Here is a 24,401-nt window from a genome sequence, read left to right as displayed (position 1 = left end):
TAATGCCAGTTGCTGATAGCGCAACAAGAATTACTGGAGAAGAGTTATCTGTTTCAAACGATACATTGGTTCTGAAGCAAACGCAGAAAAACATTATTTTCGCAAATTAAAAAAATGTATCAGCAGATTTTGATTCTGGAACAACCTCGCTTCTTGAGTGGAAACATTACAGCCTTATAAATACAATTTCATTATAGAAAACAAATTAAATGTTCCATCTAAAGTATACTGTGTTACTCAGTGTGGTGTCCACCAGCAATGCGAAGCACACGCCAAATAAAACATTCACAACGGGGATAGGGATTTGTAGGTTAATTATATTCTGTCATTGATTTTATGCATATCAAGTAATTTGAAAATAAAACTATTTACATGCACATAAATTGTACAGATAAGAATACATTTTAGTTGATTAAATTTAAGTAAGTATTGTTGCATGCCTTCCTTATGTCGGTCTACGACATGAACATCAAGAAGCTGAATTAAAGGGAAGGTACACGTTTGGTAATTGTCAAAGACCAGTGTCCTCACTTGGTGTATCCCATCATAAGCATAAAATAACAAGCCTATGAAAATTTGAGCTCAATTGGTCATCGGAGTTGCGAGAAAATGATGAAAGAAAAAACACCCTTGTTGGACGAACTTGTGTGCTTTCAGACAGGAATAAAAGACTTCTAGCTATTTTAGTGAGAAATTACCTCTCTCTCAAAAACTATGTTACCTCAGAGGGAGTCGTTTCCCACAATTTTTTATACTACCAACAGCCCCCCAATGCTTGTTACCAAGTCAGTTTTTAAGTTAATATTTGTTTTGAGTAATCACCAAACGTGTACCTTCCCTTTCATTAAATTTTGACATAAAGCTTGTACACAATTCAGGGCTTGAATTTGGGGGGGGGGGGAATTCACAAGACTACAGGGCATGTAGCTCAAAGCGTTGACTGGACAAGAATTGTTTGTACAATACCAGGGTCAAATTGAAAGAACAATTAGTGAGTCCTGAGAACATGCATTGAAACACACTATAAGACATTATGTGAAGAATTTTGATCTCATTTCTCTTTATGAGGCAGGACTACTCAATAGACCGTATTGAATATGATGTCACCGTTCAAATATCTGCCCTACAACATGGCGTCTGGAAATGCTGCGTGCTTCATTGATGTACGTGTTTGGACGCGCATAGGGTTCGCCCTCAGGATGGCGACTTTCATAGCAAAAAAAGGGGTCATTCAATACGGTCTATAGAATTAAAATGTGTTTTTAAGACTCAAAGTCAACATTTAAACAAATGTTTTTGTTCGGGATATTACACAGGGCCAGTGAGGTATTATTCAACCACTGGCCTGACACTGAAACCACTGGCCTCTAGAGGGCCAGCGGTCCATTCTAAAAATTCAAGCCCTACAATTCTGTTGCCAGTTCCTCAGTCTTTCTACTCCAAAAATAGCAGAGTATCAGAAACATTTCGCTTGAAAATATGCTAGATATTATATATTTCTTTAAATACCAGCTAAAATATTATTAATCAGATCAAACTAATGAGGATTAACGACAGACATTTTTTACTCCGAGTGATGTTAATTTTACAGATCCATTCACTATAATAAATTTATATATAAAAAAAACTAAACAAAAACTGAAGAAGCCATAATGTACATTCTATTTGAGACCCTACTTTGATTTATTTTTGGACCGTACCAAATGTGTTAATTTGTACCCTAAGTATGAACTATGGATACAGTTCAAACAGGTAAATTTAAGCAAAACTTCAATCAGGAATTAAAGTGCTGTCATCAGTTTTAACAGTTACTGCAGTAATGTTTCTCAAGTTATGAATTCCTCAAGGGGATTATTCTTCCTGCCTGGACATATTCACTCTGGATTTTTGGCGATATCTCAACAACCCAACTCCATTTTGTCTTTGAACTGAAATTTTCAGATAATAGCTTTGTTGTATTATATCTATATTTATATAGGATTGAAACAATTAAACAGTTCCAAAAACCAACTTTCCCTTTAAACATCACAAGTATAGTATATAAATATTGAGTGGCTCAGAGAGGAATGGGAGGAATATTATCACAAGGTAAAATTTGGACTGTTCCATTTCACGAGGCGAAGCCGAGCGAAATGGAACAGTCCAAATTTTACCGAGCGATAATGTTCCTTCCATTCCACGAATTAAAGCCACTCAATATTTGTTTTATATAACTGACATATATAGATCCTTGTCATTTGATGTATTTTAAAAGTATAACATAATGAAAAATCATACAAATTCCACCAATCAATGACAAGGATCTGTATGTCAGTTATATAACAAGTGATATTTACCTATATACTCAATTTGATTCTAACGGCTATTCTATCTTTTAGTTTCATGACGACACAAAAATGGTTAGAGTTAAAGACAGAATTTATAATTTATGCACAGGTAATAAGTGAGAATTGTTAAAACTTGGGTGTGATACTTATCAGGGTTTATCGTACGTAGGTAACTATTTTTACTTGATCAAACCGAGTCAATGGAGTGTTTTTGTGAAATGTCAACAAACGAAAAAACAAAAGAAAAAAAACAAAGAACTTAATTTAGAGGGGGGGGGTATATTTGTTACAAACTTAACAGGTTAGTTTGCTGCTACAATTCATGATTGAATACTATATGATAGATGTTAAACTTAATTGATGTTAAATCTGCATTGGGTATAAAGCATATTATTTGGTTTTACCCTTACACCAATGTGTCTAAGGCACTAGTACTCTCCTGAGTTCTGTGAAAAAAATCCACAGGCATATTACTCGGTTGGGATTCGAACCCACAACCTTTGCCAATCTAGAGCAGATGTTCTACCACTAGACCACCGAGATTGCCCGATTACTAGATGCAGTTTGAAGCCTGTATTTTAGCAGTAGGTACAGCAACAATTTATTGTAAAATTTGCATCAGGGATAACTGATGTTATTTGATTCCACCCTTTCACTGATCAATCACTGTACTCAATTGTTTCCAAAGTTCTGTGGAAATAAAATCACAGGCATAAAGCCTAGTTCTACTTCCTGCAAAAGCCGATGGGAAGCAAACTTTGACATCACAAATTCACAACGAACAATTTCAACACAGCGAAAACAGCTCTGTGATGTAAAAATTCGCACCGCATTCGCATACGCAGGAAGTATGAACCAAGTTTAACTTGAGTAGTACACAATGTATAGTATTTATTTCTCATGTTACCCTATGGTGTCTGTCGCTACAGCAGATCAATCAAATTTTCCTTGTCGATTCTAGTGTTTGCCTGACGGACCACGGCTTTGGGAAGCTATAGAAATAAAGAGCACAACTGCTATTAGTAAAAGAGAACAAAAGAGGAACTGCATGGGCAGCTATTGGGATAGTACAACATTGCTTTATGAAAAAATATCAAGAGAAAAACCATATAGAATGCTTCAGATTGCACTGTAGGCTTTGGGAAGCTATAGAAATAAAGAGCACAACTACTATTAGTAAATGAGAACAATTAAAAACAAAATGTATGGGCAGCTATAGGGCTCTATGAAATATTATCAAGAGAAAAATCATATAGAATGCTTCAGATTGCACTGTAGGGTTTCAAGATTTACATTTTGTAAAAAAAAAATCTGAAGACCTTGTTTTGTAATTTAGCGTGCTTCAGCCAATCATGCGAGAATTCCAAAGTTTTTTAAAAAACCTGTGTAGGACCTGCCATATACTTTAGTATTAGAAGAGGCAATCCAACAACATGCACACCTTTTCAAGGAGTTGGGTAGTCTCGGTGCAAGACATTGTGCATTATCATTCCACTACATGCGATTCTCCCTATCTGCTTACTATAGATGGATTGCACTTCGCATCATCAACCGCCATATTTGATGTATTTTACACGTGAAAAGTGCGCGCGTGTACGCACTGCGTGTGACTCTTATGCATTTTTCACGTGTAAAATACATCAAAGATGGCGGTCAATGACGCGTATTGCACACCATACACTATGCATACAAGAACCATTCAAGTTAACAGGTGCAGTTACGCAAAACTTGACACAAGAGAACGCCCTCTATCAGTGGAATAGAATTGCGTGTTGTGTTTAGAGTGTGCATGGTTTTTACTAACAATAATGTAAGAGCATCTTGCACCAAGACTAGGAGTGGCGGTGAATAGACCCTTCCCATGAAACATGCTAGTTACATTCACGCATGCGTACAGACCCTATTGGTTGCAAACACGATAGAGATGTGCAATTGCAGATGGCACAAAGCAGACGCACAATCGCGTTCTGGTCACGCCGCAATTAGCGGCATACAAAACAGCGCTTTTCCCTCATTTTGCCAACCAAAAAATTAGTGAGCACGTGCTATGTTCATTTTACATACTTCAGGGGAAAGGTCTATTTGGCTAAAAGAAACTGAGCTTTGACCCCCAAAAGAGAGTATTTTTACTCACCTTTTCTGCTGGTGATTCATGACTGAAGTCAACCAACTGGAAACAGAACAGATTGATATAAAAACAATGTGTCAACCAAAATTCAGAAGTGTTTGTGTCATAAATTTTACTCTCTAGTCCTCCTACACTTATATTTTGTAGTTTTACTTTCATCAAAACTCAAAATGGTAAAGTTAATTGATTTGTTCATTCATTTTAAAACAAAAATTAAGTATTGTATACAATCAAATAATATCTGGTCTAGCGAGGTATTAGAAAACAAGCTAATATTACTCTATTAAAAATACAAACTAGAAAAGAATAAGTTATCACAAAGAAGAATTACAATTAGATACAATGTACATCACAGGCCAGTGTGCTGAAGGCTTTTTGTAAAGTCCCCCACCATTGGCCGATTTCACAAAACTTTACGCAACTGCAAAAGTCCACTTGCGCAACGTTTATGGCTTAAGTTGTGCCATAAACGTTGCGCAAGTGGAGTTACGCAGTTGCTTAAAGTTTTGTGAAATCGTCTGCTGGCTAGTAAAGTGTGCACTTCACTGCACCCAGGAAAGTTTTAGTAGCCCAGATTTGAAACATGTATAGTCATAAACGTATCTTTCTGATTAATGGTAGGCCTACCAATTGCAACTATTTAGAGGTTACTTGAAAACTACAATCACACACACACACCTCACGCATGCACACACCCACTCACTTTTTTAAAACTGCTGTTCACATCTGAAAAGGAAGAACTATTGAGTATTATAAACAAGTAGGTTGCACTTTTTTTCCTTAGTTAGTAGCCCACAGGGCAAGTTGAGAAGTGGTATTACTAGCCCATGACAGTTTCAGACAAGGTGTACACCGGTCACCGGGCTAGTGTTAAGGAAGAGCCCTGCTATTTATGTACAAGTTACAACACTATTTGTACAAATTTCAGTAAACCTGAACAAATCTTGAATTGATTAAGATTAAAAACCTGTAATGAAGGCAAAGAAATACAAAATACAAAATCTGGTTAAACAGACATTTATATAAATCAGCAAAAACACATTTTTTAAACACATAAAAAAGAGGGGAAATAAAGAACAGGGAAAAAGAGACAATCAATTTCAATGCAGAAAAGTTCAACATAGTCAAAAGATACACAACATTAAATATTTAAAACAATAGAAAGCCGAGCAAGAGTAGAGGCATTTCTTGAGTAGCCCGGGCCCCCTCCTACCACCACACTCTGCCTCCTATGATGAATAACACCAGAAATGTATAAACAGCTGTACAAGAAAAATGCAATAAGGATTTCAAACTTAAAATCAGGAAATTATAAAAGATATTGAAATTCAAACAAACTATACTTCAATACACACTGACAAATCCAGGAACGGAGGCGATTGCCTCCATGCCCCCTGGTCATTGCCTTGGTGCCCTTGCCCAGCAGAAATTTGCAATTTCCTCATGAGGTGCCCTTTACCAAGGAGGAAATGCCATGGTGCCCCTGCCCCGAAGCATACAGGCCTGCGACATTACTATTATACCAAGAGCTTGAACATTTTCTGATGCAATAAAGAAAAAACTTACCAAGCCAATCCCTGGTGAACTCTTGTCAACCCCCAGGGAGTTAGTCTTTGTCTCAAGCGCCGGCCTGACACTGACTTGTTGAGTCTCTTTGATGCACACTGGGGAGGAGTCTAATTCTAGTTGAATAGCGCCCTCTGTTGATGCATGAGAGGGCTTCGGGGGATGAGGGGTGGTAGAGGGACTGGATGATGTCGTTGAGGCTCTTGAAAGGCGGAACTTTATTGGGCTGAGGAGTTGGAAAAAATGGTACAATTTAATCACTTTTGATTTCCATCAGTAGACAGTTTTCAAAAACACAGTTTTACAACAACAGAGGCTAATATCCTAACACCCAGCGATGAGAAGCTGCATTGCAAGGAAAGAAAACAAAAGTTAAAAATTACAAAGATCAAAATATAAAATGACATCACCCCACGAGGTACATAAATCTATAAAAACGACAATAAAAAGAAATATAAGCATTGTGTAAACAAACTGAATGAGTGGAAATATTAGCTACTTTTTGAACTGTTTTAGAATCTTCAGCAATTCTGCCTACCTTGGATTGGATATAACACTACTCGTTGAACTCCTCGATGTAGACGCAAAAGTTCTCAGCCGAGATGGCGTAGGAAGACCTGAACGTCTTCTTGCTGATCCAGCACTAGCTGGAATTGCTTTGGAGTCTGAGCGAGATGGGGTCGAGGGCGGTATCTTGGCGTTAGGGGTTGGAACTGATGATGTACTTAATGATCTTTGAGGGGGGAGGGGAGAGGTCAAAGGTGAGTAAGTGAGGTGCGATGAATTAACAAATTAATTACATCACTGGAGGCTTATAAAGCGCACGTATCGATCAATAAGGTACTCAAGGCACTTGTTAAACAAGACGAAACATTTAAGACAAGTTTTTGAGATTTTTTAATTCTGAGATTGCTTAATGTAGCACCTTTAAGTAAGGGTTTACAAGGTGCTGTGGCGCATCCAGCAGCCATTGCAAGACTCATAGAACCAAGTGATATGGGGTTATTTACGTACATTACACAACAAATGGGGCCTACAGCCTTATGTCGCATCCAGCGGATGAAGCAAGAATGATTGCTTGTGAAAGCACAACAAGCATCTGAGCACAACACAAGCATGCTTACCAGAATAAGGTTACCAGCCAAAATACCTTTCCACATGTACCACCTGTGACTGGTATACTGTTAATTTCTGCTTAGCAGCAAATTGTTCAGCGTCATTTAGTGCTAAGGCAACTTCAATGTTTGGGCCCTGGTTTTACATCCTCACCTAGGTGTTGGTTTGCCAGCAGACATCTCACTTGACAAAATTTTCTTTGGGAGAGATTTCTTGGCTTGATGGATCGGGGTGCTTGGTGTTTGAGGCTGAAGGCGAGTCATCTGCTTGGTTGTGCTGGCTGTTAATCAATTCAAATAATTATTATTTGTTAGACAGAACACCCTGGGGGCTTGCATAGAGTGAAAGAGGGAGGCCTGCTTCAAAAATACCCAATGTGTCAACCCATAGGCAACAGTCCAAAGTTCTTCTATTGACCCCTTGCACGCACGTCACATGCGGCGACTGTGCCACGCTCGCCATTTTGGTGGGCAATAGGTTTACGTGTAAACGCTGCGTCGCCTGAAATGCGCACTTCACTGAATAACGCACAGTGACATTACCCACCAGTATGGCGCATCTAAGATTATTCTGATGATGAATCAGGTGAATTGGGTCAAAATCTCCTAATTGCCAAAATGATGGATTCATCAGAAGGACTGGGGCTAGCCACCACATGGGTCAGACATTCTAATCTAATCAAGGTCCAAATACTTTGGTATTGAGTGACATAGGAAAAGAGAATATGGAAGGATTGAGGCCAAATGCTACAAATACAATTTCTAGTCTGTAAGGGTTAAAGTCTTCAGAAGACACTATATTACAATTGGTTTTTGCAAGTCTACTCTAAGAGAACAGCTTTCAAACAACTTTCTTGAAATTATACTACTGTACACTTTGAGAACCCAGTGAACAACCAGGAAGTGTGGGGGGGGGAGATATACTAATTACCTGCAGTGGCTGTTTTCTTTGGTGTTTCCTCAGTGCTTGCAACCTTGGCCCCTTTGGCTACAGCTTTGACTGGCTGTGGCTTCTTGGCTAGCACCATTGAGCCATGTTGACCGGGCTTGACGAGTTTCAATGATCGATTGGCTTGCACCACCCTGCGATTGAGTGATCCTTGCTGGAGTAGGCTGGGCTTTGTTACTGGTGCTTTGTGGACGTTGGTTGCTGGAAAAACGTCACAATCAAGAGAAACATCATCAAGTTATTTTCATGTTGCCAGTTGGTAATGGATGATTATCATAATGAATATGTTAATTAAGTTACTGGACACCTTTGGTAATTGTCAAAGACAAGTTTTCTCACTCAGTGTATCCGAACATGCGCATAACAAAACAGATCAAAAGTGAGAGAAGAATGAAAGAAAAAACACCCTTGTTTCACAAAATGTGTGTGCTTTCAGATGCCTGAGAACTGCTTCAGGCCTGAAGTCATCCCAGATTCAAACATTTTAGTGAGAAATAACCTTTAAAACATTCATCTTTCTTCAGAGACAGTCGTTTCTCACAACCTTTTAATATACTAGATCAACCAGCTCTCCATTGTTTGTTACCAAATAAGTTTTTATGCATATAAATATTTTGAGTAATTACCAAACATGTCCAGCCGTCGATTTCACCAAACTCTTCTTAACTTAGGATTTATCTTAGGACTTAGGACGAGTTGAGTCCCGTATCCAAATACGTAGGACGCATTGAACCCATCCTAAGTTAGGACGGGTTACTCGTCCTAACTCAAATTAGGATTGATCCTAGAGTTTTGTAGACTTGATTCAAGTCCCATTCTCGTGTGAGAGGTCCCTAAGCTATTACCTCAACTTACTATATAACAACACGTAGCATACACAGTACAGTGCGCACTCGCCGTCAAAATGTGGTCCCGAGAATGGGACTTGACGAAGTCGTTTCTTACTCTGCACGTTGTTATTGGAAAATCTCCCCAAATGGGGAGATGTACAAAACCAATGGGAGCGTGGAAGCGCTGCCCTGCCGGTAAAATATTCATTATACTCTGTGACATTACATTAGAAGACGTTGTAAGGTACGCGTCTATACCTGGCACGCGCGTGGGGCGGGAAAACTCATTAGCAGGCAAGGGGGTGTCGGTGTCATAAGTCGTTTTATTGCACTTCCCAAAATTCAAATTTTGCAAACAAAACCGACCCCAAATGTATGTTACAACGTATTACTTAAATTCAAATGAACATTTAGTGCTTTCTTTTTTACAATTAATTGGTTATTAAAAAATATATTTCAATCATCAACTTAGTACTTAACCCACAAGTGACAAATGAACTAGTCTTCTTTTTGGGTGCGTTTGATTGGTCAAAACGTAACACGTAACATTGTTACATATTCATAAGTGAATATATTTACATACCAGGCGACTGCGACATCGTCAAGTCCCTGTCCCGCATGCGGAACAGGTTTTTTTCTGGGGATGGCACGGGATTGGGACTTGAGTCAAGTCTAAGAGTTTTGTGAAATCGGCTGCAGTGCCTTTAATTGTTCTGATCAAAGACATAAATGAACCTCTATTCTAGTTATTGTTATGGTCTACTGTTGATGAACATGCACATTAGTGGAGGAACATTATTGACCTACCTGTCGCTTTAGCATCAGTGGACCCACTGCCAGGTTGTCCTGACGATCCAACTCCACTTTTGTCCTGTAAACGTTGTGATAAATCACATTTGTATTTGTTAAAACACCTCAGAAGAACTTGAAATGACCTAGGTGAAGTTCAAGTTGTAACCGAACTTAAAGGAACAAAGAAACAATGACCAGACCGGAATTTGAACCAATGCCCTCCAGACTAATGTACTGGCGCTCTACCGACATAACGCTACATGTAGAAAGCTCAGTTGGTAGAGTAATCCGCAGGTTGTTGCTTCAAATCCAGCGGTAGTAAATTTGTCTTTGTTCAACCCCAAATCATTCAAACAAACTACCCAGTCAGTTTCTCTCAGGGTTTAATATTTGATATCCAAAATACAGTTTGGAAGCTCAGGTGTTCTGACTTTGTGTTAATTGCACTCGAAGTTGCTAGAAAGTGATAATTTACATAGCATAACTTGTACTCATTACAGGCCCTGTTTGCTAGAGCCAAGCATTCATAACTTCTGCCACTTTTTCAATCTAACCTTAGGATTGAGATTGCCCAATAGAGGGCGCTTTCCTTTGGGTATGCCGAGATGGGGGATAGGTGCCTCAAAGGTTTCAGACTTCACACTGCTACCTCCCTCAGAGATGTCTTCAGATTCACAGCTATTCAGACGTTTACGCTTGGGAGGGCTGTATATTTTCTTCCGCAGAAGTTTGTCCGTGCTGGTAACCGTAGACGGCTGTATTTTAAAGTGACGCAAACAAGAATGATTAAAAGTAGAGCCATTGTTTGGTTTTTGTCAACGTCATGTTGATTTGTAGGCAACATTTATAAAGAAACATACCATAAAACTCACCTGTAAAAGTTTCAGCTGAATGCAGTGTCTACTTGCTGAGAAAACAGCAAAAAAAAATGTTGAGGTCTTTCCAGAAGAATATTAAATTAGGCCACATTTAGTGAGGCGACAGCAGCTTTTTAACCGTACCTCTGGCCGTAGTATTTGCAAACGAACATAAACCCTCAGAAATATCAGAAATGATTCATGCATGAAATGTTTCTCTGATTTAAATATTTTTGAGCCATATTACTTTTAATAATAGTGGCTTCTTATTATAGCGCTCAGGTCCGTCACGCAGTGACGCTTCAACATTATTACCCCTGGTCACTGGGCCTTAAATCATTCCTTAAACTATCTCAGCTCCCTGGGGAGTATCCAGCTTGTGCCGCCAAATATGTAGCGCAATCAAGGCTAATCCATCACAAGTACCAACTCTGCCCGCACAGGTACCGATTTACCCCTGGGTGGAGAGAAGCAATTATAGTGAAGTGTCTTGCTCAGGGACACAAGTGTCACGACCGGGATTCGAACACACACTCCGCTGAACAGAATCACCAGAGCTTAAACTCGGTGCTCTTATCCGCTTGGCCACGACACCCAACTTTTAAGTGGAATCCCTTCTCGAAAAAGTTTATACTCTCAATCAACAGCTGCAGTGCTTCTCACTAAGTAAGTTTTATGGTCATTAATTTACTCTGCCAAAGAAGAAAAACATATTTTTTATGAAAAAACATAGGCCTACCTGTGGAATTGTTGCCTTCTTCAAGCCAGCAGTCATCGGCAACTTGGATAATTTCCTTAATCCTCGTACAGGCAGCTTCGATTCTTTATTTATCTGACTCTCCTTGCTCCCTGCTGCATTGAACTGCATTACTTTGGGTTTATCCTTGGCCAGTTTAGAGACGCACTCATCGGCCGACGGTAAGTGCTGTGGAGGTGGGGTACCGGCTGGGGTAACGGCCACTACGTAGGTCCCACGGCGTGGGCTCCTTATCTCTTTCTTCACCAATCGTTTAAAGTCCTTTGCAGCTGGTTTTTGCGGAAGCTGCCCCACCTTGTCATGAACGTCTTCCTGGATAACGGATTTTGTACCTGGATCAGACTTTTGCGTCTCAGCATCCGAGGCTTCTTTGTCTTTTTCCGTCTCGTCACCGACGGACGAACCACTGCTCTTGTCTCTCTTGGTCAACTCCATCGCGACTTTATTTGCCTCAAGGAAGAGCTCTAGATATTGTTCAACATTGAGTGGACTCATTGGTTTATTGTCATCGATAGGTGACTGGCTGTTTAGCTGAGTCTTCTTAGCAACACAGCTCTCTGTGAATCCAACCGGACCGAAGAAGACTTCATCTTCATCATCAACATCTACAGCTTTTGAGCTATTGGAAAAAGTTATTATTTCATTTACCAACTTCCCCATTTAAAAGTTACTTTTAGATTTGACAGGCTACAACTGATGACTATTACAATCTTAGACTTAATACCCATTGGATTCAGAAGTTTAACAAGAATTTTTTTTAACTATCTTAATTTTGCATCAGGGATAAAGCATATTAATTAAAGTTTTACCCTTACACCGCTGTACTTTCCTGAGTTCCTGAGTTCTTGAGTTCTTTGAGAAAAAACTGCCCCTAGCTACCGGGCAATCTCGGTGGTCTAGTTGGTAAGACACTGCTCTAAAATTGCAAAGGAAGATGGTTCGAATCCCACCCAAGACCTATGCCTGTGATTTTTTTTCACAGATCTAGGGAAAGTACCGAGTACACATTGCTAACACACATCGGTGTAAGGGTTAAAACAAATTAAGATTATAAACTACTAAGTAACAAATTGCTAGTAAAACTGACTCGGTGATTGGAAAACATTTTTTGACAAGCAAAGAAAAATTTAAAGGAGCGGGATTCGAACCAAAGATTTTATACAATGAGACTATACATACCATGGGACTGGTGAAACTGGAAGGTCAAAATCAAACTGTTCACTGTCAATCAGGTGCTCATCTACAACAGAAAGAATCAAATTATAGCAATTATGAATTTGCCATAGTGCAAACAGTGTGTAACAAACAAATCCTGGGTTACATTTTGGTTAAAGGTAGGGTCATCATTTATTTTCTTGTCAACATATTTAGCAAGAAGTATATAATGCCAGTCACCTGTGTAAATTTAAGTTGAGTAAAGTGTCTTCTTTTTGGGAAAACACGGAAAAACTGACATGGTGACAGTGGGTACCAAGCGTATCCTCCAACAAGGAAATTTCCAAAGTTTATCTTCAGGCATACTTTGGAGATCTTAACTGGGTTGACTTCCTTTTATCAAAATAATTTCACTGGATGTTTACTACTTGTACCATTACCATCTTTATAAGAAGTAGAATTTCCGAAAGTCACTATGGTATAAGTCAGGGTTTTTGTATTTTTTTGTATAAAAAAACATTTATTGTTTGTGTATAAGCCACATTCTTGTTTGCGGATCAGCCCACAACTTGCGCCTATTTGGCATGGGAAGTGATCATTCAAGTTAGCTCCCCCATGTCTAATGCTTTTTTCTTTTTTAATAAAAAAATCTATTGTACCTGTAAAATCTGGCCAATTAGGAGATTCAAGACTTGCAGACCCCAGACTACCCTTTTCTGTCGAGCTTTTTGAAGATCTCTTCTCGCCAGCAATTATCTCTGCCCTAGGAGGATCTGAACCAGAGACATCACAATCCCCTTGTGGCTGGTTGGCTAACTCTTCATTTGGCTTTCCATTGGCTGGTGGTAATGAGGTGTCACTGTTCGGCTTCTGGATGACTGGTGAATCTAGATCTAATAACAAGCCAACCTCGGGCTCTGAAAGATTGAAATACATAGTACAGGCATGATATTATTTGGTCCATGGGAAAAGTGCTGAATATTTTATTGAGTACTTGGGGCTGATCTACATGTACATTTGATGGCATATCGTGACCAAACAGTCAAGCACACAGCAAACAAGCTCTAGTGTTTCTGTTCAGCAGGTCATAGCAATTGTGTATCAAAATAAAATTATTGTGATCTCATGAAATTTCCTTTTTTTTTAAAGAAAAGGGGAAAAACTAAACCTTAATCTTTGATGAGTTATAAATTCAATGAGTCCCGTACCACACTTACCGATATGTTGACATTTTTTTCTAGATTCCATGGTGGTATTCTGATGTATAAAGTTGACTTAGCTGAAATTTGTATTCAAAGAAGACAAAATAAGTTGGGTTGGTAAACAGTTCAGTTCTCTGGTTGATAAAGCAGAATCCCACAAAAATGACAAAGCGATTCCCTTGCGGTCTGTATTTCAATGCATTGCTGTAACATGTCATTGTCAGTTGTCACTTGTCAGCTCCACTCAAATGACAATAAGAAAATATGGTAAACAACTAAATAATACTAAGGGTATATAAAAATAATAATAATAATAATAATAATAATGACAATTTATATTGCGCATGTATCCACCTACATGTAATAAGAGTGACGACGAGTTCTTCGGCTGTTTGAAACCGTCAGGATCTTGGCTGTGCGAGGCGAGAGCCTTTAATATTGCCTGGCCACGACCCTGCAATTTTTTTTTGCAAGGTTTTAATCGACCGTTTAAGAACCAGTCCCTAATCTTTTATTCCAATTCACAAAATGCTCTTTGTTAAAAGGTGAAACAGTTTCACAGTTCAAAATCTTTTGTGAGAATGTTTCATGTGCGTTGGATGGTGTGTATATACACACATTTTATACACACATTACAGGATACCAATACTTAATAGCTGTGATTTTTTTAATGAATTATGTTGCGTGTAATAAAATTGGCATACATGAGCTTGCGCGCCAGCCTGTCTTAAACGGAGCCCAGCTGGTCATTATCAACCGTTTAAGCATGACTGATAATGACAATAATTGGGCCTTTATCGCACAGCCACGACCCTGCCGATTTTGAGCAGCAGTTTAAAAACTTGTTGCTACCCTTTAAGTTTTATTTCACTTTCAGTATTAAAATTAAATAAATAAATGTTTTTTTTAAATTAAATTAAACAATATTTTTTAAAGTAACAACATTGTTCTTTAATAGTAGTATAGACACCTACCACATCTACTCCTAGAACTATGAGATAAGTTCCACTATCGTCTCACGTTTAAAAACAAACAAAAATAAAACAAAACAGGACTGCCTCAATAAATTAAATACGCCATTATGCAAATAAAATAATTTTGCAATGAAAAAGAATGACACTGCTGAAGAAATTGACAACCACCGATGGTTATCGCTTCCCATCATTAAATATTCAAAACATTAAACGTTACTTATCAAGTTGACAAGAAGATAAATGTTTAAACTAATATAAAGTATAGCCATTTTTATACAAGAAATAGGACACAATCATTTATTTACCTTCGTCTTGCTTTGGTTTTTGGTTGACCAGTTTACTGTGTTTCAAAATTGGTACAAGGATTTTAACTTATCACGTGATTGCATACTCCATTTGTATTGATGGGTAATGCGTATGTATTTTTGTATTTTTTTGTATCCACTTTTATTTAAAAAAAAACGGTAATTTTGAAACAATTTTTATTAAAGCGAATTTTAATATGTGTTTTTTATAATTGTATTAAAGTTTTCTTCTAAAATAATAAAACATTAGGTCATTTTAAGTTTGAATTATTAATTGTTACCCCTATCAGATAATGGTCTATTCTGGTCCTTTATCAGGTAGCAGAGCGCCACCATTTGGTGAGATTAAAGCAGTTAGTTGTTGTCTTTGTTTTTTAGTAAACAAGAAGTGTAGGCGAGAAAGAAATTCTCTATTGTCAATAATCTTTTATTCGGCGAGAAGTTTGATGAGATAATTGAAGTCTATTTAAGGTAATCCCTTGTCCGCATGTATGACCGTTTATTTAATCAATTGACTCCGGGTTGTAAGAGTAATTCAATCGGTGATCACTGATCAGCGAGCCACACCCAGCATTTTTATGCACTGCTGCTTTCAAGAAGAAATTACTGCTCGTCAAATTACTTTGCTGAACAAAAATTTAGTGGCCACCAAGCCTAATATGATTTCGGCTGGTAACCTGTTTCTGGTATATAATTCTATTCTGTGCTTAGAAAGTGTTTACACCACCACAGGCTTTTATGAATAATGATTTGAACTTGAAGTCTGTCCGAAAGTCAACTGTTTTGCTAGCCCCACTTGTGTGGCCAAGGCTAGACTCAGCTAGCCTAGGCCACACAATTGGGGCTACTGTTTTGCCTGCTGTAGTAGTAGTCTGTATTGGTATAATAATAATTAAAAAATTCCTTTGCTTAGCATGAAGTTAGTGGGGCACACAGGCTACAGGCGCACATTCAAGCAATGTAACTGATTGCGCAATTTATTGTGGGCATAGAGTAGACCCAGTAACTGGGGCGCTGTACTCCTCTCTTTTTTTTTTATTGTCATTATCGGTACACAATTTTGAAAAAAGGAGTACAGGCGGATAACTTTCTGTATGGCGCCACCACTTTTTCACTCATTTTTACAAAAATCTCATTATCTCATTGAGCAGTAAAGTATGATTGCTCATTTTGTGGACGTCTCTAACCATAACTAACTGCGTTTTGTGTCACTTTTGCTTCTTTGAAAGATAAAAACGAAACCGTAGGCGAGGTAGAATTCTTGGTGCACCAATTTGTTTGGGAAGGTAAGTTATTACATTTATTTTGTGGATAGAAAAGAGTTTGACAGTTGTTTTCCTTTTTATTTTGTTTATTTCCTAACTAAAATATTGATTTTGCATTAACCAAATTTGTTAAGGTATGTCATTTTCAGGGTCATCCATGTAGTAAAAAAGAGAACACTAACTGTTTTTGAACAGTAGGCTACTTCTTTATAACTGAAGATGCAATGGATTGGAGTTTTATAATAATAACATTAGAAAGAAAATTACTAAAGACGAACTGATTTTTTTGCTTATGTCATGATTGATGATGTAACTGTCAAAACATGTATTTTGGTTACATTTTTTATATGAGGAAAATAGAGTGAAAGGATGTACGATGCTGTCTGACCACACCTTTTTATGTGGGAACAATCAAACATTATTTTAACACCCTTTTAAAATGAAACATGTTTTTGTTTATCCCTACTTTTCACTTTTAAATATTGAGTTGTCTAATTTGTAATTAGCCCCACTTGTGTGGCCAAAGCTAGCCTTGCCCACACAAGTGGCGCTAATTTGTAATTAATTATTGTTGGAAAAGTTTCTGTATGGCGCCACACCTTTTCACTTCGATATGAAATAATATAGTATCTAATTTACCTCAATGAGATATCCCTTTTGTAAAAATGAGTGAAAAGGTGGTGGCGTGATACGGAGTGTTATCCTTATTGTTTTGAGTAAATTATTGTCAAATTCAAAATGCTTTTTCTGAATTGTATTGAACCCTTACAAGAACAAGAACCTTGTAAAACGTATTTGATTAGTAGGGCAGTAGACGGTCGTAAAAACTAATGTTCAATTTCTACGCTGGTCAACAAAATGCTTATAGTTGCTTTTTGTACAAATAAGGCTGTAACATTGACATAAACTGATTATTTAGATCCAGTAACTAGGGCGCTGTCCTGCTTTTCCCGAAATGTAGTCATTATCGGTCTTACTAATGACAAAATTTCTGGGTTACTCATTATGGGCTATTATTATTAAAGTTTTACTAATTATTATTTACCTGCCAAATTTGATAACACATTGTACTTCAGTTAAAGAAAAATATTAAAATGTGGGGGTGAACCAATCTACTAGAATGTCATTTGAACATGCGCTCTTTGATCCCTATTTTATCTGTTGGAAACTGAATGGGGAAATTGTACTCGTTCAGTTTCCCTTGTGTTTTATGACTTTATTTTGTCAACCTTTTAATATAAATATTTCTATCACAGGTGCAGTCACATCCGAGGATGCAATATCAAGTTTTCCTTCAGCTAGGAGCAGTTTGCCTCAGCATCCTCCTCGTAAAGATTGCAGACTGTAAAGATGAAGATTACTACAAACTTCTTGGACTGAGACGGTCAGCGACAGACAAACAAATCAAGAAATCATTCAGAAAGCTCGCTGTTCTGTATCATCCAGATAAGAACAAGGATCCGGATGCAGAAGAAACATTTGTAAAAATTGCTAAAGGTAAAACCGATCTTTATTCCCCCTCCCCTCCCCTTTAAGTTGTAGAGAAATATCCGAATTGAACATAATCTTTTAATTGATTTCACACACTTTCTTTATGAACTGCAATAATTTATAGGGATAAACCTCTTTAATTATAATAATGATACCATATTTTTATAGCATATAAGTGATCTTTAATTTCCCTCCTCATTCAGTTTTGATAAATAAGGAGAAATGTTAACAATTTCAGATTACCTTTATTTGTAAAAATCTTTCATTGTGTTAGCAACCAATAAAAGCTAACACTATTGGATTAAAAAAAAAAACATATTATGTAATGTACAGATGTTATAAGTTCTTATTTATTTAATTCCATTGTTGGTTTGTCTCCATACAGCTTACGAAGTACTATCGGATCCAGAGCAACGTAAGCTTTATGATCGACTCGGTCTGAGAGAATATGAGAATCAAGGTAACCGTGGAAACGCAGGAGGTGGAAGCCGGCACGGAGGACAACAGTTCAATTTCAAACAGTTCTTTGCAAACTTTGACGCAGGCTTTGAGGGCATGGGATCCAAGTTTGGAGGTGACTTCTGGGGAGGATTCGAGGAGGACTTCTTTAGCTCTGGTTTTCCGTCTCAAAACAGAATGCACCAACATCAACGCACAGTTCACAATGCACATGTAAAGGCTCACAATCACGCACGGGTAAGTTTTTGTTTGTTTGTTTGTTTGTTTGTTTGTTTGTTTGAATGATCTTCCCATCAAGGGAACTCGGCAAGTTCCCACAAAGGGATATAACTGCCAAGCCAATCACTCTCATACAAACATGGGTTAACATCTATGATTATGAACTGCACAAACCAAGAAATTGTGATTCAGTGACTAGACAAAATATTTATTCTAGTCATTGTTAAATAAGGGGTTAGCTGGAGGATTCAAACCCACAAGTTTATTGTTCTCTATTGACATAAGGCAGGTCTGTGGCTGAGTGGTTAAGTGCACCTGACTTCAGCTTCTGTGTTTTTAAACAGCAGCATGCGGGTTTGAGTCCCGGTCGTGGCACTTTTCTCCTTGAGCAAGATACTTTACCGTTCAAGTCTGCAGGAAGTCCAAACTCTTCATAACTTAGGATTTATCCTAAGAATTAGTTAATTTCCGCAACCATAGACGTTTGGACGCGTTGAACCCATCCTAGGTCCGGACGAGTTACTTGTCCTAACTTGAGATAGGATTAATCCTATCGTTTTGTGAAATCAGACTTCCTCTGAATTGACTGCAAATAAACAATGCTCTCTTTCTCAAGTTGTTATAAATAAAGAGAAATTTATAAAGCGCAAAAACAATAGCAGAAAGAATCCGCCCTCAAGGCGCTGGAAAAGAACAATAATAAAAGTATTACACGGAAAACTAATTTTAGGAATCTAGATACAGAAAGCTGGCAAAAAGTTAAAATGTCAAACAACCAGTTTAAAAAGATGAGATTCATCCCATGTTTACTTAAACATCAATTTCTTTTTCTCACAGTCAAAGAGAGAGCAGAGAGGATCTCATGATTCCTTTTTTGGCGACAGTTTATTTGACGACGCTCATGGGCACCGAAGTACATTTCACTCCACTCATCATAAAGTACATTCAAACGGTAAGCGAAATGATCCAGGCCACTGTCCAGATTTATTTATCCTTAAGAATGTAGTCAGAATGTACTCTTATCCTTAAGAGTGTAGGTGCTGAACTACAATCCAACCACCTTTAGAGCAAGTTCAATTGAGGCACTATAGTTGACCATTGGTTTGTTTTGCCTGGTACCCAGGATGTATTGAATGCATAGGTAACCAGGCAAAATCATCCAATGGTCGACTATAGTGCCTCACTCAAACTTGCTCTCAGTTACCATTTTCACAGATGAAAAGGGCATGTCAAAGATCATCTAAAGGAACATTCATAAATACCTCGGACAGTTCGCTATTCCTATTGGTGGAGAGCGCGTCACATGGGTGTGTTATAAACCTTTGTTAACGACCAGTAAAAAGTGTTGAAACATGGGCATAACACGCGAGCTTGCACCTGTGCTTATAAGACAGTTTCTTCATTCCTATTGGTCAAGAGCAACGGCTGAAACAATTGTGCCACATCACGTCATACGCGCGACGCGCACAGCATTCCCTTATAAGGAGTTGTTTACCCGAGGGGCTTACCATTTTGTAGCTGGAGGGGTGTTGTATTGAAAGAAATCATTGAACAATTATAATTTTTGCATATTTATTTTACTTTTTGATCAAAAAGTGTTGATGTTTTTTGACCGAAAAGGTATTTATGAATGGGAATCAAAGTGTGTTGAATCGGTTTTCAACTAGTGGTTTAAACCCGCCGAGGCCTGGTTCTTGATAATTTACTTCGACTTTGTCTCGGTAAAATTATCAAGAACCAGGCCTCGTTGGGTTTAAACCAATAGTTGAAAACCTCTTCACCACACATTGATTCCCTTAGTAATCAACCCTTTGTTCTTTGTTTTGGTCAACAAAATCCAACAAATTTGTTTCTATGTTATGTTTAATATCCAATTGTTTACAGGACCATAGGCCTAAGACCAGTCAACTCACAACTTTACAAATTCTGGGGGGTTATGTGTTTTCTATTGAAGAAATACTTTAAAACAAAAATGATATTTCAAATGTTGACATTGAGTCTGATAAATATATTTCAGTTCTGTTATTGAGTATCAAAGCAAACTAACAAATAAGAACAAGATAAATCTTCTGCAGTGCTTGTTCAAATAAAACAGTTTACACATTAAAGGAACACGTTGCCTTGGATCGGATGAGTTGGTCTATAAAAAGGGTTTGTAACCGTTTTATTATAAAATGCATATGGTTGGAAAGATGTTTTAAAAGTAGAATACAATGATCCACACAAGTTTGCCTCGAAATTGCGTGGTTTTCCAAATACTGTGCGAACTAACACAGTCGGCCATTTATGGGAGTCAAAAATTTGACTCCCATAAATGGCCGACCGTGTTAGTCGACGAGGTAAAAGGAAAACCGTGCAATTTCGAGGCATGTTTGTGTGGATCATTGTATTCTACTTTTACAACATCTTTCTAATCATATGTAATTTATAAAAAATGGTTACAAACGCTTTTCAAAGACCAACTCGACCAATCCAAGGCAACGTGTTCCTTTAAACTATATAAACAAGTTTTTCTTATACTGGTTTTGGTCTTATAAAATCGTTTTTGGTCCAGTAAAGCTGCTGAGCTATTATACTAACCCTGCAGTCTTGTTGATTTTCCTCCCAAATATGGCTAGCAAACGAAAAAATTTATGAGTTGTGTATGGAACTGTCACCCTTTTTTCAAGTGGTTACAAATTATGAAGTACTTTTCAAAGCTATTGACGCTTTGCTTTTTGTTTCGTTTTCATTCAGGCGGACGAACGTGCAGAACGGTGAAGCAACGTGTTGGTAATATGATAACAACTTATACAGATTGTTCCTAGTTGAATCTAAATGTTTATCTTATTAATTACATCCATCCAAACTCAGTCCTTCCAAGCCCATTCATCTACAGCGGTTTACAGATCAATTATTTCACTTTGATTGAAGAAGTATTCATTTTTATGATCATTTTGGGACCTTTAGCCTCTTTGAGGTATGGTTGGCACTGTAAGGCTGCACTCCTTGGTTTGTGTGTATACAGACAATAATGCACTATTAATGTTGTCCACCATATCTCAAAATGGCTTAGTGCCTGCAAGCTCAGGGCCCAACTTTACAGAGCTGCTTATAGGCAGAAAATATTGCTCAACAATTCTCTGCTTAGCAGAAATGAGAAGGGATACCAGTCACTTATCGTACATGTAACATGGTATTTTGGTTGGCAACCCAGGGGTCGATTTCACAAAGAGTTCGGACTCGTCTTATCTCGAGTTAGGACGAGTAACTCATCCTAACTTAGGATTAATCTTAAGGTCTGCATGCTATAGTGCAGGGTTGGGACTCGTCCCAAGTCCTAAGATTAGTCTTAAGTTAGGAAGAGTTTTGTGAAATCAACGGCTGTTCTGGCAGGCATAATTTTGTTGTGCTTAGCCCTGGTTGTAAAAATGGATCCCTCTGCAGTGTCATACACTTGTTTCCATCTAGTTCTTGAAATATAACTGTAGGCCAAAAGATGTATTTTTGTTTTGATCTCTTTTGATTGATATTGTCATTTTAATAAATGAACCTTGAAAGATGAACTTTGCGAACTTGGCATCAAACTGCAGAAAGTTGACATGTGCATCTGTTGATCAAGTCAGGCTGGTTAAAGTGTTTTGAGGAAGAAAATGAAGTGTCATTTAAGATCATTGTTCCTCTTGAACGACACATAAACTATGCTAGCAGTGTGATATAATGTGTGGTTTATGACTGGATGTACATGTATTTACACAGTACACACATCAGTTCAGTTCTATGCACAACTATGATATGCAACTATACACAACCCGTGTAGTTGAATGGTGTAAAGAATGGTAAGAAGAGTAGGCGGGTTGAAATATATATATATATTTTTTTAATCAAAAAGTATCAAGAGGTTGTGTAATATTTTGATAATGCAGCTTAGAATTAGTTTTCAAATGTGATAAGGCCCCAGCCGTCGATTACACAGAATTCAAATTACGATTAATCTTAGGTCTTAGGAGGAGTTCCATATCCATGGACGATTGAACCCATCCTAAGTTAAGACGAGTTACTCGTCCTAACTCGAGATAGGATTAGTCCTAGCATTTTGTGAAATCGGCTGCATGAATATTGGACTTTCATCATTGCTTGTGAACAGAGCTATGTATGTAGAGAGTTGCGACATGGAGGGACCATTTTTCTTTTGTCACATGTTTGCTGAACGCCAATTTGCAAGTGCAGCGCAGCCCAATGTGCAGTCTAGTCTGCCACCCTGTATGTGCACATGCATTTTTTTCGGGGTGGGGGGGGGGGGGGGACCTGAAAAGGCTTCTTAATCGTTAAGTTGTCTCAACTCTCTCATGACACAGCTCTGGTTCGCTCGTCCCCAGCGCCTTCCTTTAACCTAAGGCGCTGGGATGGGCAAACGTGCCATGCACTGTCATTGGTTTAATAATGCGCAGTCCCGTCATGCATCACACTCACATTGCACTATACTTCTATGCACTGTATGCATGACGTTCTTCCTGAACAAGAATCTGTGCAAGCGATTAGCCCATCCCAGCGGTCCTGGATAGACTGGTCGCTGGGGCCGAGCGAACAGCTCTGGCTGGTTAGAGTGAAGGGCGCCCTCTATTTAACTTCTATTTGAGATCTAGAGAATGTGTTAACCCATACTTGTTTTTGTTTTTTAATGTAGGATTTGATTAAAATGTGCCTGCAGCTCATTGAGATTGTGCATTGAAATTATGTGTAATTAATTAATTAAAAATTAAAGTTAAGCGCCAAGTTTGGTCATCAGGGGAAATTTGATACATTAGTTTTGAGAAGTAGACCTTACAGTTACAATTGTCAATTGAAGCCAAATTGTCAGATTCAACTTCTTTTCAAGTTCAATATGGGAAAGACAAACTTAAATGAAAAATTGCGGAAGCTGCCAGATGAGTAAAATTGTCAGTGCAAAAAATAGTTAATGGCCAGATGTTTTGACCCTTTATCACGCTGTCACCATCTTGGTCATGTTCTCTGTTTCCAATAACAGTAATGAATGCTAACATTCATTGCGCATGTCACCAGACTATTATTTATTATTACAATGAGTTGGAATGGAGTCAAAACAAGATGACCACATCGTGATAAACGTCTATAGCAGAGTTTTTTCCTCAAAGGCTATAATGACCAATGATCAGTAATACATACATGTACATCTATACCAATAAATCAAGTGAAAATATAAATAAAATTTCCTCTTCGTGGCCACAGCTTGGTTTGTCAATCAAATATCTCAAGCAACAAATTGAATATCTAAAAGTGTGATTTTGCATAATATATTCATAAATAATTATTAGTGATTTCTTTTTGAACTTAACATTTGTTCAGCCTTTCTTGAACGAGGACATTCCTACATAATCGCGTCATGCCAAATACTATTACTAACTTCCTTGTAGCTTTCTGTTCTGTTCGGCAAGATTGCTGTATCCTATCTATATTTGTAAGAAATGAAGTTATATCTAGAGTGTTAAATTTATTTAATTTATATTAATAGTTTTGCTTTGTTGTAACTATATTAATTGAATTTCATCAGAGAACTGCAATACTTATGTACAAATTGTGAAATAAATATGTAGAATTGTAAATTTTTGAAAACATATCTGCACTTGAAGTAATGTTGTTGTCTACTAATAAATATTTTCGATTTAAAAGAACTTCCGAAGAGTCAGATTGTGTATGTTCTTATCTCCCAATTTAAAACTACCTGTACCTTGCAAAATCATTGGACTAGTGTAATTTTTTCTCTTTTGTTACCAGTTTTTGTTCAGTTCCCTAAACGTCATTTTGTGTTTATTTTTTATTATAATAAAAGTATCCGTTTGATACTCTAAAATGTAGACATCCTATACAATAAAACTAACCCATACACATTTAATTCTAAAAGGAGGTAGCATGGTTTAGATAACGCCAACAATCCGGAGCGGTTTATGTCCAATCAGGAAGAAGGATCCGTAATTGGAACACACAACCTGAGAAACGTTACTGCGTGAAA

At 37.7% G+C, this 24,401-nt stretch overlaps 2 protein-coding genes across 3 annotated transcripts; one reads left to right on the top strand and one right to left on the bottom strand.

Annotated features, from left to right (window-relative positions):
- Positions 1–252: 252 nt before the first annotated feature.
- On the bottom strand, positions 253–15,007 carry LOC139933836 (uncharacterized). 2 transcript variants are annotated; one of them, XM_071928054.1, is made up of 13 exons: positions 14,958–15,007; positions 13,694–13,755; positions 13,136–13,393; positions 12,501–12,561; positions 11,304–11,940; positions 10,262–10,462; positions 9,723–9,786; positions 8,068–8,286; positions 7,291–7,417; positions 6,560–6,754; positions 6,022–6,247; positions 4,462–4,497; positions 253–3,319 (listed from the first exon to the last, which is right to left on the bottom strand). In XM_071928054.1, exons 2-13 carry the CDS (start codon positions 13,722–13,724, stop codon positions 3,251–3,253), a joined length of 2,124 nt encoding a protein of 707 aa, XP_071784155.1. In that variant the 5' UTR covers positions 13,725–13,755; positions 14,958–15,007; the 3' UTR covers positions 253–3,250. The 2 variants fall into 2 exon arrangements, with proteins under 2 accessions (XP_071784155.1, XP_071784156.1); XM_071928055.1 differs by lacking the exon at positions 14,958–15,007 and having other exon boundaries at positions 13,694–13,934.
- A 309-nt stretch (positions 15,008–15,316) lies between these two features.
- On the top strand, positions 15,317–24,031 carry LOC139933949 (dnaJ homolog subfamily B member 9-like). Its single transcript, XM_071928196.1, has 6 exons — positions 15,317–15,428; positions 16,187–16,243; positions 17,479–17,719; positions 18,099–18,409; positions 19,229–19,343; positions 21,128–24,031. The coding sequence occupies exons 3-6, from the start codon at positions 17,497–17,499 to the stop codon at positions 21,196–21,198; spliced, it is 720 nt and encodes a 239-aa protein (XP_071784297.1). The 5' UTR covers positions 15,317–15,428; positions 16,187–16,243; positions 17,479–17,496; the 3' UTR covers positions 21,199–24,031.
- Positions 24,032–24,401: the final 370 nt, after the last annotated feature.

This window comes from Asterias amurensis, chromosome 2 (assembly GCF_032118995.1).
Source record: "Asterias amurensis chromosome 2, ASM3211899v1".
NCBI classification, from domain to species: Eukaryota; Metazoa; Echinodermata; class Asteroidea; order Forcipulatida; family Asteriidae; genus Asterias; species Asterias amurensis.
This window is presented reverse-complemented; position numbering and strand designations above follow the sequence as displayed.